The following is a 15832-nucleotide window of genomic DNA, read 5'->3' as shown; positions in this document are numbered from 1 at the left end:
AGTACTACCCACAACCCTAACTAAACAGCAATACCGATATCAACTCTACTAAGCACACCTAACCCCCAAAACCACCCTCCCGACCCCCTCAGACTTAACATCCAACCTCTCCTGCACATCGACCTCGACCCCCAGAGTCCCAGCAACACCACCCAAAACAGCCAAAAACTCATCGACACCCCCACCAACCCCAAAATAGACCTTCTTCGCCGCGACCAACGCTGCCGCGCTCTGCTGCTGTCCTCCTGGCGCAGCAGCAGCACGACGCAACAATGCGACTAACGTCTCGGAGAACGCCCCCAGCGACGCAGGCGAGTAGATAGTCTCGGAGGCGAGGACGAGTGTTTGGGAGTAAGTTACTTCCTGAGTGGAGAAGAAAACCAAATCCACGAAAGCGGGCGACCAGGCACCGGAGATGAAGGAGATGGTGATGCCGCGGGCAGAGATGTCATCTTGGAAGGATTGGATGAGGGTGGGGGTTATGTCGAGGAGTTCGTCTTCTTCTTCTTTTTTTGGCTCTCCTTCGGACGGGGAAGGGGAAGATTGTGTGTAGTGATACCATGTTAAGAGGAGGTTAGGGAAAGTGACGAGACGGAGAACGGCAGAGTTGTAGTCTGCGAATGTAAAGTGGGTTCTCTTGTTTTGCTGCTGCTGTCCTGATGCTGGTTGAGAGAGGAGTTGTGCGAAGAGAGATAGTGAGGGGATGGCGGTGCCGGCACCGAGCTGGAGATTATTGTTAGTATCCCATATGCTGGGGATTATTTAGGGTAGGTAGGTAGGTGTACATACCTCAATGATATGTCTATCACCAGTAGCCGTCGACGCAGCCAGCTCATCGGTGTCAACAAGCACCTTGGCTAGGTCAACCGCACATTCCCAGGTCTTGAACCCGCCTTCGTAGAAATTGGGCTTGATGTCGCCTTTCTCCAGACCGGCAATTAATTCCTCGTTGTTCTCGTCGGGAGTATCCTCGGCCATGAGTTGGGCGCGGATGTCGAAGATGTCCCGACGAGCGAGGGTGAGGTGCTGGTTTGCAGGGGTAGTTTTGGTGGGTAGTCTGAGCTTGTTGAATGAGATTTGAGATGGGAGTGTAGGGATCTATGGAGTGTTAGTTGTTGATACTCGAATGTAACAATAGAGTAGGGTAGGGTAGATGAGAGGGATATATCTGAGTGATAGATACTAGAAGAGTGCCATATATTGAGTTACTCACCCATTCAGCCACATCATGTTTCTTAGCTGGAATCAGCTCTGGGAGTGTAGAACCCGCACCAGCATTCTGGTCACTGTGAGTCTCGTGAGTCTCGTTCATTTCCGTATCATCGATGTCGATATCGTCCCCCGCAAAGCCGAAGCTGAATGTGGATGTCATGATGTATTGGAGTTCTTTGTGAATAGTCTCAGCTATCAACGACCAGACCAGACAGAGTTATCTATGAAGGGAACTTTTGTATGCCGCTTGCACAGCCGAGTCCGATGTCTGAGAAGTAGAAGATGGATATCCAGCAGTGAGGTGGGGGTATCCTATGATCTACTTCAATGAAGGATTGAATAGTCTGAGCACCGTGTTGATCCGGGGGAAAGCTCAAGACAATTAGTCAATCTCAGAAGACACTATCTCCGATATCTCCTGTCTAGACAGAGTTCGATGTATATTAAACCGTCAATGCCTGGTTCTTTTCTCTTGTTGCTTCATTCGTCCAAATTTTGCATTTTCGTTATCGGGATGACTAAGCATTGTGATTGGGTGCTGAAACCGGTCCTAGTATACTAGTACTTACATCGCGTATAAATTTGGTCTGAAGGACGAATATTATCTTTATTTTGATTTTCACTGATACTCTATGTAGTTACTAGGATAATTCGTACAACTACTTGTGTATAGTTGCTTGGCTTTAGAAGGTATAATCTGGTGTCATGACCGGGCCCGCAAAACTGCTACACAAGACCCTCTATCGTCTCACATTTATATATAATATCGTAGAAACGCTCTATGTATCGTCCCAAACACGCAGATAACGAAAAGAACAACAAAGAATCACCACGAATTCCTCTAAGCGGATCCGTTCTCGACCTTAGTCGCAGCCACAGCCTTCTCGAGAGCCTGAAGAGCATCGGCCAAGAGGTCCTCGGAGTCCTCAACACCGCAGGACATACGGACGAGGTCATCGAAGACACCAGCAGCCTCGCGCTGGTCCTTGGGGATACCAGCGTGGGTCATGCTGGAAGGCACCTCGCAAAGAGACTCGACACCACCCAGACTCTCGGCCAGAGTGAAGATCTTGGTGTACTTGCAGAAGAGATGAGCGGCTTCCTGGCCGCCCTTGATACGGAAGCTCAGCATACCGCCGCCCATGCCGTTGCGGTGCTGCTTGACGGCAATGGCACGGTTGGGGTGAGAGTCAATGCCGGGGTAGTTGACGGCGATGACGTTGGGAGAAGCCTCGAGGGCCTTGGCGACGGCGGTGGCGTTAGTGGTAGCCTCGCGCGCACGCAGGTGGAGGGTCTTGAGACCACGGTGGGCGAGCCAGCAGTCGAAGGGGGAGGGGACAGCGCCGATGGCGTTCTGGAGGAAAGAAAGGCGCTCCTGCAGGCTGTCGGAGTTGAAGGCGGCGACACCCATCAGGACATCCTGGAGATTATTCATGTTAGCATGATGCCCGTTGCTAGGGAGGAACGGTGTCAAGAGTTGAGCTTACAGAGTGACCGTTGATGTACTTGGTGACGGAGTGGACGACGATATCGGCACCGTGGTCCAGAGGGTTCTGAACGTAGGGGCTCAGGAAGGTGTTGTCGACGACAACCAGGATACCGTACTTGTGGGCGACGGCAGCGATCTTCTCGATATCGACCAGGCCGAGGGTGGGGTTGGAAGGGGTTTCGATCCAGACCAGCTTGGTCTCGTTGGGGCGGATGAGCTCCTCGACGTCGAGCTCAATGCAAGGCGAGAAAGTCACCTGAACGCCATGGGCGGAGGCAACCTTGGTGAAGTAACGGTGAGTTCCACCGTAGACATCGGAGACGGAGACGATGTGAGAGCCCGCGGCGAGAGACTGGAGGATGACGGCGGTGGTGGCAGAGCCAGAGGAGAAGGCAAGGGCATATTTGGCGTGTTCAAGAGCAGCAATGGCCTGCTCGAAGTTGTCACTAAATTCCAGCAGTCAATATCCATGCAATCAATGTATCTCAGCTATCTCAGCTATAGCGATTCCGTTCTGACTAACCGGTTGGGGTTCGAGCTGCGGGTGTATTCGTAGAGACCGACGGGGTTTCCGACGCTGGTCTGCGCAAAGGTGGTGGAGAGGGAGATCTATGGGCCAGCTGATTAGCGCGTGCACCGTAGAAGTGAAGGCAGTGTTCGGAGAAGAATGCGGAACTGACAGGAGCAATGACAGCGCCGGTGGTAGGATCATGGGGAGCACCAGCGTGGACGGCCAAAGTTCCGAAGCGGCGATCCTGAGGAGTCGACGCTCCGTTCTGAGTGGGGAGAGCAACCATTGTCACGAATTTGGGGGGGAAGAAGGAAGTTTAAAATGGAGTATACGAAATGGGGAATAATAGAAGAGGAAAAAAAAAGAAAAAAGCAAAAAGTGAGTAAATCAGAACAATAAGTCGCTGATAGTCTAAATGCGCGCGAGTACTTGGTCTTGTAGAGCAGTTGAATGCTTAAAGACAAGAGGTGGATGATGAAATCACAGGGCCCCTGCAAGACGCAATGCGGTCTAATATAAGCAGGCCAACCTTCAAGGTTTCTAGGGTTGCGATTTGTAATGGGCCAAGGAAACGAGAGAGAAAAATAAATCGGTGAGACGCAGAATCCCAGGAATGATAACGAGACGAGCCGCGCACAGAGAGAGGGGGCAAGTTTGCTTGAAAATTTCTGGCTGATGCCGGGTTTCTTTTACGTTGCGCAGACTGGATGCTGGAGAACTATAGGACGAAGTGGTCGAGAGGGACCCGCGCCGAGTTCCAGAATCTTTCTTCACTTTCTTTTTCCTTTTTCTCCACCCCGCCAGTTTAATCGCCGCCTTTAACCGTCGCATCGCCGACGCCCTTCCGTGCTGACAGCCGAGTTTAGTTCCCACTTCTATTAGTGAAGGTGTGTCTGCTTTGGTATTGTAAGGTGTCATTTGCATCCCTATCTCTATGTATGTACGCCCTGATTTATCTAGAGTCTGCAACGGTGCCCCTTCCCCCCATTCGGCATGATTGCACGGTCGCTGGTTGCTGCAAGGGGAAGTAATGATCCATGGTTCCTGGGGATGGGCTCATACCATCCCTTCATTTCGACATCAAGAATCACTATTGCGCCAACCTGAACAATTAATAAAGCCAAGATCATGTCATTATTCGTCTATCGATGGGATTCTTGATCATCTCTCTCTGCAACCTCCATCCCAACGTGGTATATCCAAATTTCCCCCCTTTACTTTTCACTTTTCTTCTGAACCCACTGTATGTAAGTAGTAGTAGTGGTAGTAGTAGTGTACAATGCAATCCCATCCACGGAAAGCTCTCGTATTCTTCCTCTCCAAAACAAAGCAAGTCATCAATCACCACCATGAAATCGGACCCAATCCGGCCATTTGCATAGATCCCTATTTCACATACATGTGAGAATGTCTTCAACATAAGATAATATATTTGAAAGTAAGGCAAGTCACTCACTATAATCGAGTATGGGGGTTTCCGCTCGATGGCGGCGGCATCTCCTAGATCCGGCGCATTCGGGATCTGGTCGTGCCATTCTTCCATCTCAACGCGGAATCGAACAACTTCACCAACATCAAAGTAGAACGTGGAGCCATCTTCGTTCTCCCAGATCCAGACTTGATCCGCGTAGTCACTGACATCAGTTAGCAAGGTGGAGAATTGCAGAGCTAAATTAGGTGGTACACTCACAATCTGGCGCCATCCAGGAGTAGATCAGGGGGCACGAGGATATCGTTGAAGAATTCCACGGCAACTAGTGAGTGTCAGCATCATATTTTGTCATATACATGGGTATAGAAATGAATGCCCACCCTTGATGCCATGTTCTGTCGCACTCGAGATCTTCCCAAGCATGATCTCGCCCTTGAACGGGCGGAAGACTATCAGACGGAATTTGACTGTCACTAGGTCAGTTTCTCTGCTACACTTTAAGAGAGAGATGATGGTAGTTAGGAAAAGTAACATACCATTTACATTTACAAGTCCAGTACCATGGCCAATCAGACCATCTGAAGACTCTAGCAGGTCATAGAAACCAATACATAGGCCGATTTTTTGAATGACCTGACCACAAAGAGGTCAACGATGTTTCACCCACAAGCATGGCTCGCAGACCGTGCTAAACATAAAGCACATAATAAGAGGAGAATCACGCGCTGGAACATACTTTATTGGCATACTTCTCGTTGATGTTATCTTCGAGAGCCACAGCGCTATATTTGGAGAAATCCTCCGGGGAGATCTGGATAAGATCCGAGATCGTAGTCTGTGAGATACAGGTCAGCTCATACTCCAATATAGAGGTGGAAGTAGTAGTCGATCACTAACAAGAATGAACATGATGAATCGAGTCGCTTGACGTAGCGCTCAAACGGCCGGCGGGGAAGAAGAAGAAGAAGAAGAAAAAAGATAAGGACGACGGAGATGATAGATTCTTCTTTTCCTTTCTTTCTATTTCAAGACAAGCATTCGGGTGGGAGTATTCAAGTGGTCGGGACTCAATCCCATATTAGAAAGCTAGTTCAATTGTCCTCCATCCAGCAACCATTTTACAATTATTATATTGGAAATCACTTTTAGCAGCAGCAGCTCAATGCGAGAACCCCCGGCATCCAGCCAATGGCAGCCGGCGGATCTGCCATGAAATTTTTGCCTGGACAGTGAGGTAGGCCCCACGTGAGCGGCACGCGATTCCTGATTCTGCTCGGAACGGAACAACCAAAGAGGCTCTGTCACTGAATCTCCGGCCGCCTTTTATTGAGTTGCGCCCTCGTCAGGTCTTCGCAATGTCGGGAGGATGGCGTGCATGCTGTTTCTCTTCGAAGGTCGTCTGAGATCTTCTCGCCATGAACTCCCAGGGGTTCTCTTTTCCTCCTCCCCCTCCCCCTCCTCCCTCTCAGCAACAACAACCGCAACAACCGCAACCGCAGCAGCAACAACAATACCGTCACCATAATGCCAACTACCCTTCGCAATATGGCGGTCAGGGATATCACGGCCAACGAGGTGGTCATGCTCATGGCGGCCACTTCAGAGGACGTGGGAGGGGCTATGGTAACCGGGGAGGCGCCCGTGGAGGTCACTTTATGACACCAGATAACCGCGCGTACCCTACCGCTACACCGTCTACTGGCTACGCTCAGATGAACTACTCTGGGTATGCCACGCACCCCAACCCAGTAGCCCAAGTCACTCCTTCGCCATCGCAAAATTTCCAACGGGCTCCGAATGCTTCTTCCTTCCCTCCTTCGCAGCCTTATGCGCAATCCGCAGCCCGGGTGCCGCCTTACCAAGGCCAGCCTAACTATGGGGGAGCTTACACTTCGCCTACGGCTCAACCTGGGTCTATGTATCCTTCGGTTATGCCTGCCCAGCAACCGGTCAACCAGCCAGTTCAGACGCCGATGGTTGCCCCTCCTATGCGCTGGGGGTTTGAGCAAACGGGACCGGCAGGCTCCTTCGCCGGAGCTCAGCGCGGCGGACACTTCAACGGTTACAACGCTCAGTCACATACTGGGGATAGAACAGCACACTATGCCAACAAGCGCGATCATAATGCGGCCTTTGGGAAGCCCCAGTCCGTCGCACCCCGAGTTCCCGCACCGCCTCCGGTTCCCAGCTTCGGAAATCCTCTTCCCGTCAAACCCCCGCCACCAGCTGACGCCACACGGAAGCCAAAGAAGAAGAAGAGAAAGCACAATCAGCTTGGATTGACCCCGAGAACCGAAGAGCATGAGTCGAGCGAGGATGAGGACGATGTGGATGAAGAAGCGAGATTAGCCGGAGGAGCTGCCGACGCCGCAGCTCTCAAGATCACATATCGCGGGAAAACTTCCACATTGCAGTCGCCGGAAGAAATTGCGGCCTGGATTGAGGAACGGCGAAAGCGGTATCCGACGCAGGCGAAAGTGGAAGAGAAGAAGAAGGCCTTGGAAGAGGCGAAAAAAGCACGCCAAGAAGTACAGCGGCAGAAGGACCAGCGAAAGCAAGAGTCAAAGCGAGCGCAGAAGGACGGTCGGAATAAGAAAGCGCACGACAAGCAATCTAATGACCAACCGGCCGATCCCATGGATGCTGCAGCGAAGGCGAAGGAGAAGGCGGACAGACTGCGGCGAAAGCTCATGAAGGAAGAGAAACGGGTGGCCAAAGCCGAGGCAGATGCTGAAAGGGCTTTGCTGAGGGCTGAAGCACTGAAAAAGGGATCAACCGATGCCAATGTAGACGAAAGTTCGGCCACCGCACAAGTCCCACCGGCTCCAGAAACTGGAATCAAGGCAGATGCAGATTCGGAAGACAAGTCTGTCAAGCCCGGGCCCGCTGCGGCCGATGGATCAGAAGTCACCAACGGCGACACGACGTCTGCAACAGACGTCAGAATAGACGCTGGGAAGCCCGAAGAGGCTGGGGACGAGGCCAACATCTCGTCTCAAGATGACTCCGATAGCAGCGATTGGACATCATCCAGTGGGTCAGATTCCTCGTCGGATGAATCCGACAGTGACTCGGACTCTGCGCCGGAGGAGGCGACTACTCGACGAGAAGGACCGGAGCGGGTGCTGCCACCCCCTCGCGAGAGTAAGAAAAAGCCATGCCATCACTTTGCTCGAACCGGTCGCTGCAGGAATGGAGATAGATGTCGGTTCTCGCACGAGGCACCTGAGCGAGGAAAGAAAGCGACGAAGCCAACGGAGCCGAAGGGGCGAAAGGGGCTTCTACAAGCGGTGAGTCCAGGAATTCCTAGGCTTATGCTCCTGAGAACGTGACTAATATGTGCAATTACCAGCTCCTGGACCGCCAAAAGGGAGAAGAAGACCGAAAGGTCATGGAAGCAATTGCATGGCTCGGGGAAAACGGATTCCTAGATGAGCCCAAGGCCCAAGAGGACACTAACAAGTCGACTTCGGTGACCGAAGGCACGGAAGCTCCGCAGCAGGCAGCCCCCAAGGACACAATCTCGGGGCAGGAAACCGATGCTGCCCCCGTGACTGCCTAGTATATAGTGTGGCACCATCTCGAAGGCCGTATCGTAGTGTGCTGTATATACATAGCTAGACTAACGCATTATAGTACGTCTCGTGTCAGGCTCCATCGCGCTCGAGCACTTGATATTAGTGACTCGTGCCTGTAGGCTGTATAGTGGGGAGTCATTTCAGTGTTCTCTCTTTAGTCCAGGATTGAGCTCAGACAAATCAGAGTTCGGCCATTGAGTATAGAAGCACTTCGGACGAGAGCGTAAAATTGCCATCGCACCATAATGGCCACCGGAGCTCACTAACAAGGCGATGCGGCTGCAACCTCGGTTTGAGCCGACTATAGATAGTAGGAAGTCAGGAAGATGGTAGGATGGATGGGTGGGATGGGTGGCGCCTCCCCGCTTCGCGCTGCGCTTGTGGGTTAGCTCAAGTTGTTAGTGCTCTCGTAGATATTTTTTTAGCTCCTCGCTGTACACTAAGTGAGGACCTCGAATGCTGGCATAAACGCTCGGACGGAGTTCATTTCCCATGATAGTCTAGACAGGATGGATGCCTAGCGAGGGCGTGGGTCTTGAATCTCCATACAGGATTAGAATGCCTGCCTGACAGTGTCCGAGGGAGAGAACACAAGGAGGAAGGCGAGAAAAGTCTAGCCCATAGTGAGAGTAGTGTAGGTAGTCCAGGGGAAAGAATGATGTCGGCGTTAAGTAGAACGATAGACTAAGTCGACGGAGGGGAGGTTCGAGGGGTGGGGAGGGATAATCCTTAACGAATTGGGAGTTGAAGTGGATGAGAAGCTTTGTGTCTAGATTACTGGATAAGGAAAGCGTGAACTTTGGGTCACTGGGAGAGGAGCCGAGAGAACTGGATACTCCTAAAGGAGTACCTCTCCGAGGAAGAGAAAGAGATAAGGGCGAATAAAGAGGTTCGTATAGCAAGTACTATGGACCCCTGGTTTGTGGACAGGGATCTCGATAGTGTGGTGGGTGGCTTAGATCCTGGAGATGTGATGTCTCAGTTCATTGAATCGCTTCTGAGCTTTGTATTGAACAGTAATTTAGTTAGATGGAATACTATATGGGAGTAGTCGGGTAGCTGCTTAGTTGGATACTACCGCAGGCCAAATTAATAATCGTGATCGGCCGCATCCACATGTCAGTTCCGCACATCCTGATAAGATAGACTGTTGGACACTAACAGCCGTCCAGTCGGATAGCCAATGTTGTCTTATGATACTTGCATTCAATTCCAATAGAAAAGAGCAAGCGTAGAAGGACTTGTGTTACAGCACGTCGGAAAACAAAGACAATCATACATCCAACAAGAGAGAAGGTTCCAGACTGACAGACAGACAGTACTAATAATACGGTGCCCTCGAGCTAGTCCCGAACGAGGGCATCAGCAGCTCCCACAAACTTTGGAGCGGAGTGGAACATGTCGGCGAGGGTTAATTTCATTTCTGCCCAATGATCGTCCGCGTGCCCTGAATTGTTGCTGCAGGAATTGGAAAAAACGCCCCTGAGCAGATACCACCTTTTCTGCCAATAATGCCTCTCTCAATCGTATCGAGGGCTATATTTACTTACACTTTTTCCAAGCGTCTCCTTGGCTTGTCGCTAAGGAAGTCATTCAGAGTCCGGACTCTCGCGGATAGGTCATATAAAATTTGCCATCTGTCTAAGTATGTATCTAGTGAGAGCTAGCCACTGTAGCCGACGAACCCCCGGTCGGCGAGCGAAAAATAGTACCATTGGAAAGACGCTACACCCGAGTCGGGTCTGAACTCTCCCAAAATGGACGAGAATGAGGGGATCCGAACCGGACTTCCACCGGAAGATGAGGCCAGAAGAGAAAGCAGTTGAGCGACTAGTGACGCCCAAGGGGGATTAGCGCAAGTGGAGGAGGTCCGATACAGCAGGTACGCCCGGTACGCTAGACCATAGGCTGGGCTGGTGTGGCCAGGAACAGGAAGGTCCGGATGTCCACTAGTCACAGGGTCATCCAATCCATTGTGCCCTGCGTCGGTCTGTCCGCAATGACAATGGATCCCCCCCTCCTCCTCTTCTCGTGTTTTTTTCCCACTTGATTTTCGCCGTCTGGGTCAAAGTCGGGCAATTTGTACTAAGAAGGTAACCTAGTCTAACTTAAGCCAGGTAGGCAGTAGTCTAGTGTGCGAGTAGACTAGTCTAGTATCTACCTAGTAACTTTTCTCCAGTCCAGTCAATACTCACGGACTAGTAAGTATACATAGACATCCTCCTCCCCCCCTCCCCGGTGGTCCGTTCCTTCCTCTTTTCTCTTCTTTCTTTCTTTCCCTTCCTCGTGCGATTTCCCCATTCGACGTCTGTCCTTCGTTCTTTCGTCGTCTGCATCTACTGACTCACCCCGGTTCACTCTTTTTGACCGTCGAGACTATCCTTCCTCTCCCTCTCTCCCACTTAGAAGTCATTCTTTTACTTCTGTACCACCCACACTTGCATCGCGTATTTACGCTTGTATATCGCATACTATCCATTCCCCATTATTGTACCGAGTCATTCTACTACTCACATATACTCCTCCACCAACATCCATCAATATGCGTTCCGTCTTCTACCTTGCTCTCAGCGCCATTGCGTCTCTCGCGGCCGCTTCCGACAACCCGTTCAACGTCCCTGAGGGTGGCTACACCTTCACCGCGGGCAGCCCGACTACTCTCACCTGGGACCCGACTACTAATGGCACCGTCACCCTGAGACTCCAGTGGGGTGCTGTCTTCACCACCACCACGGGCGACCTTATTGCCGGTAAGCTCCCGCTATGGATATGGTGTGGAAATTTTTGATGAGATAGGTGCTGACGAGACCATTTAGGGAGCATCGACAACTCTGGTAGCTACTCTTGGACTCCTTCTGCCGATCTTGCGGCCCGCTCGGACTACACCGTTGAGATCATCGATGATGATAACACGGACGATGTTAACTACACCCCGCGCTTCTCGGTTTCCGGTGCTACTGGAGCGGTGACCACCAGCACTGCCTCGTCAACCACGTCTTCTGCTTCCAGCACTAGTTCTTCCACCGACCAGACCTCCACCGTGAGCGCCACTACTCTGTCTACTACCACCTCGAGCGCTAGCTCTTCCACCTCGACCACCACGGCTGCCTCGAACTCTACCGTTTCGGCAACGTCCTCCAAGACTGCCTCGTCCAGCTCTTCGAACACCGCGAGCTCCAGCGCTGCTACCGCCAGCGTCACCACCGTGTCCACCAACGCCGGTATGGCCAACCAGGTCTCTATTGGCATGATGGCCCTTGTCTTTGGTGCTGTTGCGCTCATCTAAAACTATGACGTTCTGATTTCTCTGCCCGCCTGAGGGCTGCCAATTCCGTGGTCGGGTGATGATACCTTTTCTTACTTTCTGGTACATAGATTTTTGAGCACTTTTTATTTACGCCTTCTTGCATCCCCCTTTTACTCTTCTCACACCCTCTTTGAACTTTCTTCTTCACGTGCCCTGTTGGATTGTCAAGGATTGCATGGACCTTTCCCGTTGCTGAAGAGTATCCTTTGTGTCTCGGAAAAAGATGTTACAGATCCCGGCTTTCTCTGCCAATTTTCGCTCCTGGCGATGGTATGGGTATGTTAATTATTACTACGACATTGTTTTTGTGTCTCCGGATGGATGGACCTAATGGGTTGGACATCGGACTTTACGGAGTATGTAGATATGGATTGTGTAATGAATGACTACTAGCCTATCATGCATGCATTAGACAGATGACTCGGAGCGCCCCTGGACGAAGGGGTCGGTGCGTCGTAGCTGTGTGTAGTGTGTACACGGGACCTGCATGGTGAGCCCGGTGAAGATTCTGACGGGGTGGAGATGGGCATACCTTGCATGGCCCACTAGACTGCAGAAGACCGTCTGGGATAAGTTGGGGACATGCAGGGTAATGCTAGAGTGGAATTGGAAAATTCGAAGGATTATAAGACGATATATTAATGAGCCCAGGAAAACGAATCCGACAAGTACGTAGCCTCAATAAAAGGAATGATTTAATAAACAAATACCCCATAGGTAGGGCCGAGCAATGCCGGCTAACAGATAAAGTGAAACAAAACAATCTAACTATATGATAGGGATAGATCTAGAATATTATAGACTCCGTCGCCTCGACCTTTTCGAAATTAAGGCCGGTAAGTAAAAAAACAAAACAAAGGAAAAAACCAAGAACAAGACAATGAGCGTACGTAAAATGACAATGCGAAAAGGAAAATCGAAGGAGATGATCCAGACCCATTGGGCAAAGAAAAGGGCTCCACGGTAATCAAACCCAACCGTTAAATAAAGGGTCCACCCGAGTAAGTAAGTAAGTTAAGTAATCCAAGTTATCCACCGACGGACGGGCAAAACTTCGGTGTGTGGAGACTGGAGAGAGAGAGGCTGACTGAGTGACTGACTGACTCTTGAAATTTGAGATGGGTAATTTAATTACACTGCGACATTTTTTCTTTCTTTTTTCACTTGAAGATGAAAAAGATATTCCTTTTACTGTTACTTCAGTTTATTTATGGATATTATATCGAGGTTTAATTCTGATATTATTATCAAATATTGGTTGGTGAAATGCAGTATATTGATTTGATTGGGATTTGCTTCTTTGCCAAGATGACAGGACAGACACAACAGATGGATGGTATCGGGGGCCTTTTGTTTGTTTGGGGTTGTTGTTTTGGGACCTGCAAGGCACGTGAGGGGTTCAGTTTGTCTTGATTTTTGGTTTCGGGTGAGTTCCATGGTAAAAGACAGTTTTCCTGCCCGAGGAACCAATATTTTGATAGCTGTCCCTATTATAGATGAGTTCCTTTTTTCTTTTTCTGTTTTCTACCCCTGAGACAGACGGTGATGTAAGGATGGTTGGGGGAGGTAGTAATTTAAGGACTTCGACTCGAGGAAAAAGATTCTTTGTTTGTTTGAGATTGTCTATCTCTGTTACCTGAGCAGGAGCTGTATTGTATGCATGTTATGCAATGATACTAAGCCAGAATTATGTGCAAACTGCAGTAGTTGCAGCAGCTGACATTGGAATCGATGAAGAAAGTCAGTCCGAGGGAAAATCAGGGAAAACGACAAGCACGGATGTAATCGATATTGGGATTGACTTGATCGGCGGGAGACTTTCATTTAACTTCTGCGGGGAGGAGTATGATTGGTGGGTTGGCGTGACGGGATAGGGGGAATCTTAATTTCCGTTGGCACTTCAGAGTATTCAACTTGGATTCGGGATTATCGTTATCTATTTAAGCACTTTGGAGCTGTGCAATGGCCATCGCTATACTCATGCGGTTGTGATGATCTCTTTCCATCAACCCGTCCGCAACTTGGCGCAAGGTCTCTACGTACGGATCATCGCTTATCTGTGATGCGATCTCGGATAGAAGTTTCCCGTACGCCCAGATATCGTTCTGTTGACGTTGTTCAAAGGGAAGATCACACGGTGGAATGTCGCTTAGAACCTCGGGTGCACACCATTCAGACGTAAATCCGCCGATGCCGCTGATGTCGATGAGCACTGCGTTTCCGTCGGCGTCGAGAACAATATTCGACGGTTCCAGGTCCATGTGAGTTTTCTTTGCCACGTGGAAGCGATTCAGCGCGGTTCCGATCTGGATGGGCCATTGCTTCCAGCGGTATTCTGTGACGCGACGATCGGAGAGGACCTGCTGTAGTGTCCCTCCGGGATATGCTTCTAGTAGAATGCCCGTCACAGCCAGTGGTAAGCCGGTGTCCCAGTCAAAGGACTTGTAAGGGTTCGTAGATACGGCAATCCCAGCTGCCTGCACTATGTTTGGTACTCCAGCGAAGTAGTTGAGGTTCTCTAGTTCCTTGCGAATGACCTCGGTATCGTGACGTCGATAGAGAGGGCGGTCCACTATCTTGAGGACGTATCGCGTCTTGCGGTGGTAGACCCAGAATACCCCGGGCGTGATTTCAGTAGCACCCGTCAATTCTTTGTGGTGAAATTGTCGGAAGGAGGGGAATTCGTCGCATGAAGGATAGGCGACGCTGCGAAAGTCTTCTCGGACGTTGCATCTTATAGCTGTAGTGGGATTTGGCAAGGTGCCAGAAGCATCGTCAAGCTGGAGCTCCCTTTCATGACCGGTTGCTGTTGGATCTCCTATGATGATCTCTGTTACGGTGTACGGGAGGAGAGGAAGCAATTTGTAATCTATTCGTCGAACAAAGCTCTGGAAGAACTCGCGCCGTTCACGCTTGGTGGTTTGCTGCTCTCCGGCGTTGTCGAGGTGGAGGTTGGCGGTCGGGCCTACTAGAGTCACTTTAATCCAGAATTTGTTGCCTTCGATGTGATAGATTAATGTTTGCGAGCGACTGATGGGTACCGCATTTCTTTCTGTCGTATTGCCCAGCTCCTCAGTGTATTTTTTGAGAGCAGTGCGAGCTGAGTATTTAGTCATATTGTCCTGAATGAATAAGTTAGAGAAGTCTGGGATATCAGTTGGCCAATGCACGGTAAGTAACTAACTAACAAGTGCACGGGACAGCAAACATGACTAATCCATGTAGAATTGCAGTGACTGATTAGTTAATAGTTAGTATGACTTCTAATTCAATGCAAAGACGCCATCGCTTAGCCACTGGTGCATATTGCAATTCAGTTAGTGCAACTGATGCCCCATCATGTTGAGAACTCGACCGATGCACGGGCATAATATCCTCGGACTTAGACTCCCAGAATGAAGTAGTTCATCCCGATGCATATAGTATTGTATAGTGGCTTATCTCGGGTGCCTAATTTGTATCCCCGAATGCCCTCAAACAAGCTTTCCTGTTCCCCAGATTAGGCGACAGTATTGCTTAGCGTCGGGTACACGTAGTGAATGGATTTGCCCCATTCAAGTCATCAAAGTCAAGGTCTGTTTGTTTGGTTCGGAAGTGAATAGCCAGTGGGTAATCCTATTGGGAAATTACAATGTGGGGATACGACTATTCATAGGCTGCTAGGAGTGGTACCAGTTTGCCATAGAAATTTGATTAGTAGTGCCCATATGACTGCTCCCTCCCCATAGGAAGAAACAGTTACTGCACCTGTGATAGAACAAGACACCGTCACCACAAGCCAGACTCTAGATTGGAAGGCATTCCATGGATTGCCAGTAAAGAATGGCATGGACAGGAATTCTCCAGCTCCGCTTCTATCTAGATCAGGTCTCTATGGCTTATTCCGATCTCTTAAAGATTTTCCTGGTTCAAGATGAGAAGGGTGTCACGAAGCTCAGGTAGTCAAGTTCGCACACTCCCCCATATAAGGGGCCAGATAGTAGTTACTACAAGCACCATCAAGTTCCAGACTTTAATGTTCATTTCTACAACATCTCCCGCCCTTAAAGTATATTCCAGCTATCAGATCAAGAAGGGGGACGTCTGGCAATGCTCTACTGCATGTTAAAAGACCACCTGTCATTAGAGGCATCTTCATAAGGCCAACATAGAACGTGAGCCCCATTGGCGGTATTGCCATTATCGAGATTGATACAATGATTCGGATACGCCTCATTCATGATCCTAGAGGAGCATACATTAGATCAGGCAGACAACTCTGTTGGGGATTGCCAAGATGTATGTGGAGCAGTGAGCAAGGTTC

At 50.1% G+C, this 15832-nt stretch overlaps 6 protein-coding genes across 6 annotated transcripts; 2 read left to right on the top strand and 4 right to left on the bottom strand.

Annotated features, from left to right (window-relative positions):
* Positions 1–48: 48 nt before the first annotated feature.
* AKAW2_70696S (protein-histidine N-methyltransferase) lies at positions 49–1372 on the bottom strand (the record flags this gene model as incomplete). The annotated part of the gene is made up of 3 exons (XM_041683306.1): positions 49–723; positions 790–1098; positions 1214–1372. The coding sequence occupies 3 exons, from the start codon at positions 1370–1372 to the stop codon at positions 49–51; spliced, it is 1143 nt and encodes a 380-aa protein (XP_041547580.1).
* Positions 1373–2053: 681 nt separating this feature from the next.
* CYS3 (cystathionine gamma-lyase CYS3) lies at positions 2054–3498 on the bottom strand (the record flags this gene model as incomplete). Its single annotated transcript, XM_041683305.1, has 4 exons — positions 2054–2632; positions 2700–3147; positions 3225–3310; positions 3382–3498. 4 exons carry the CDS (start codon positions 3496–3498, stop codon positions 2054–2056), a joined length of 1230 nt encoding a protein of 409 aa, XP_041547579.1.
* Positions 3499–4553: 1055 nt separating this feature from the next.
* Positions 4554–5553, bottom strand: RPC25 (DNA-directed RNA polymerase III subunit RPC25; the record flags this gene model as incomplete). Its single annotated transcript, XM_041683304.1, has 7 exons — positions 4554–4598; positions 4669–4846; positions 4903–4966; positions 5025–5111; positions 5181–5277; positions 5381–5479; positions 5542–5553. The coding sequence occupies 7 exons, from the start codon at positions 5551–5553 to the stop codon at positions 4554–4556; spliced, it is 582 nt and encodes a 193-aa protein (XP_041547578.1).
* Positions 5554–6059: 506 nt separating this feature from the next.
* On the top strand, positions 6060–8206 carry AKAW2_70693A (CCCH zinc finger protein; the record flags this gene model as incomplete). The annotated part of the gene is made up of 2 exons (XM_041683303.1): positions 6060–7934; positions 7997–8206. 2 exons carry the CDS (start codon positions 6060–6062, stop codon positions 8204–8206), a joined length of 2085 nt encoding a protein of 694 aa, XP_041547577.1.
* Positions 8207–10764: 2558 nt separating this feature from the next.
* Positions 10765–11508, top strand: AKAW2_70692A (GPI anchored serine-threonine rich family protein; the record flags this gene model as incomplete). Its single annotated transcript, XM_041683302.1, has 2 exons — positions 10765–10972; positions 11039–11508. 2 exons carry the CDS (start codon positions 10765–10767, stop codon positions 11506–11508), a joined length of 678 nt encoding a protein of 225 aa, XP_041547576.1.
* Positions 11509–13469: 1961 nt separating this feature from the next.
* On the bottom strand, positions 13470–14834 carry AKAW2_70691S (uncharacterized protein; the record flags this gene model as incomplete). The annotated part of the gene is made up of 3 exons (XM_041683301.1): positions 13470–14651; positions 14714–14765; positions 14827–14834. The coding sequence occupies 3 exons, from the start codon at positions 14832–14834 to the stop codon at positions 13470–13472; spliced, it is 1242 nt and encodes a 413-aa protein (XP_041547575.1).
* Positions 14835–15832: the final 998 nt, after the last annotated feature.

The sequence above is a fragment of the Aspergillus luchuensis genome, chromosome 7, assembly GCF_016861625.1.
Source record: "Aspergillus luchuensis IFO 4308 DNA, chromosome 7, nearly complete sequence".
In the NCBI taxonomy this organism is placed as follows: domain Eukaryota; kingdom Fungi; phylum Ascomycota; class Eurotiomycetes; order Eurotiales; family Aspergillaceae; genus Aspergillus; species Aspergillus luchuensis.
Note: the sequence above shows the minus strand (reverse complement) of the source record. Positions and strands in the feature narration are given on the sequence as shown.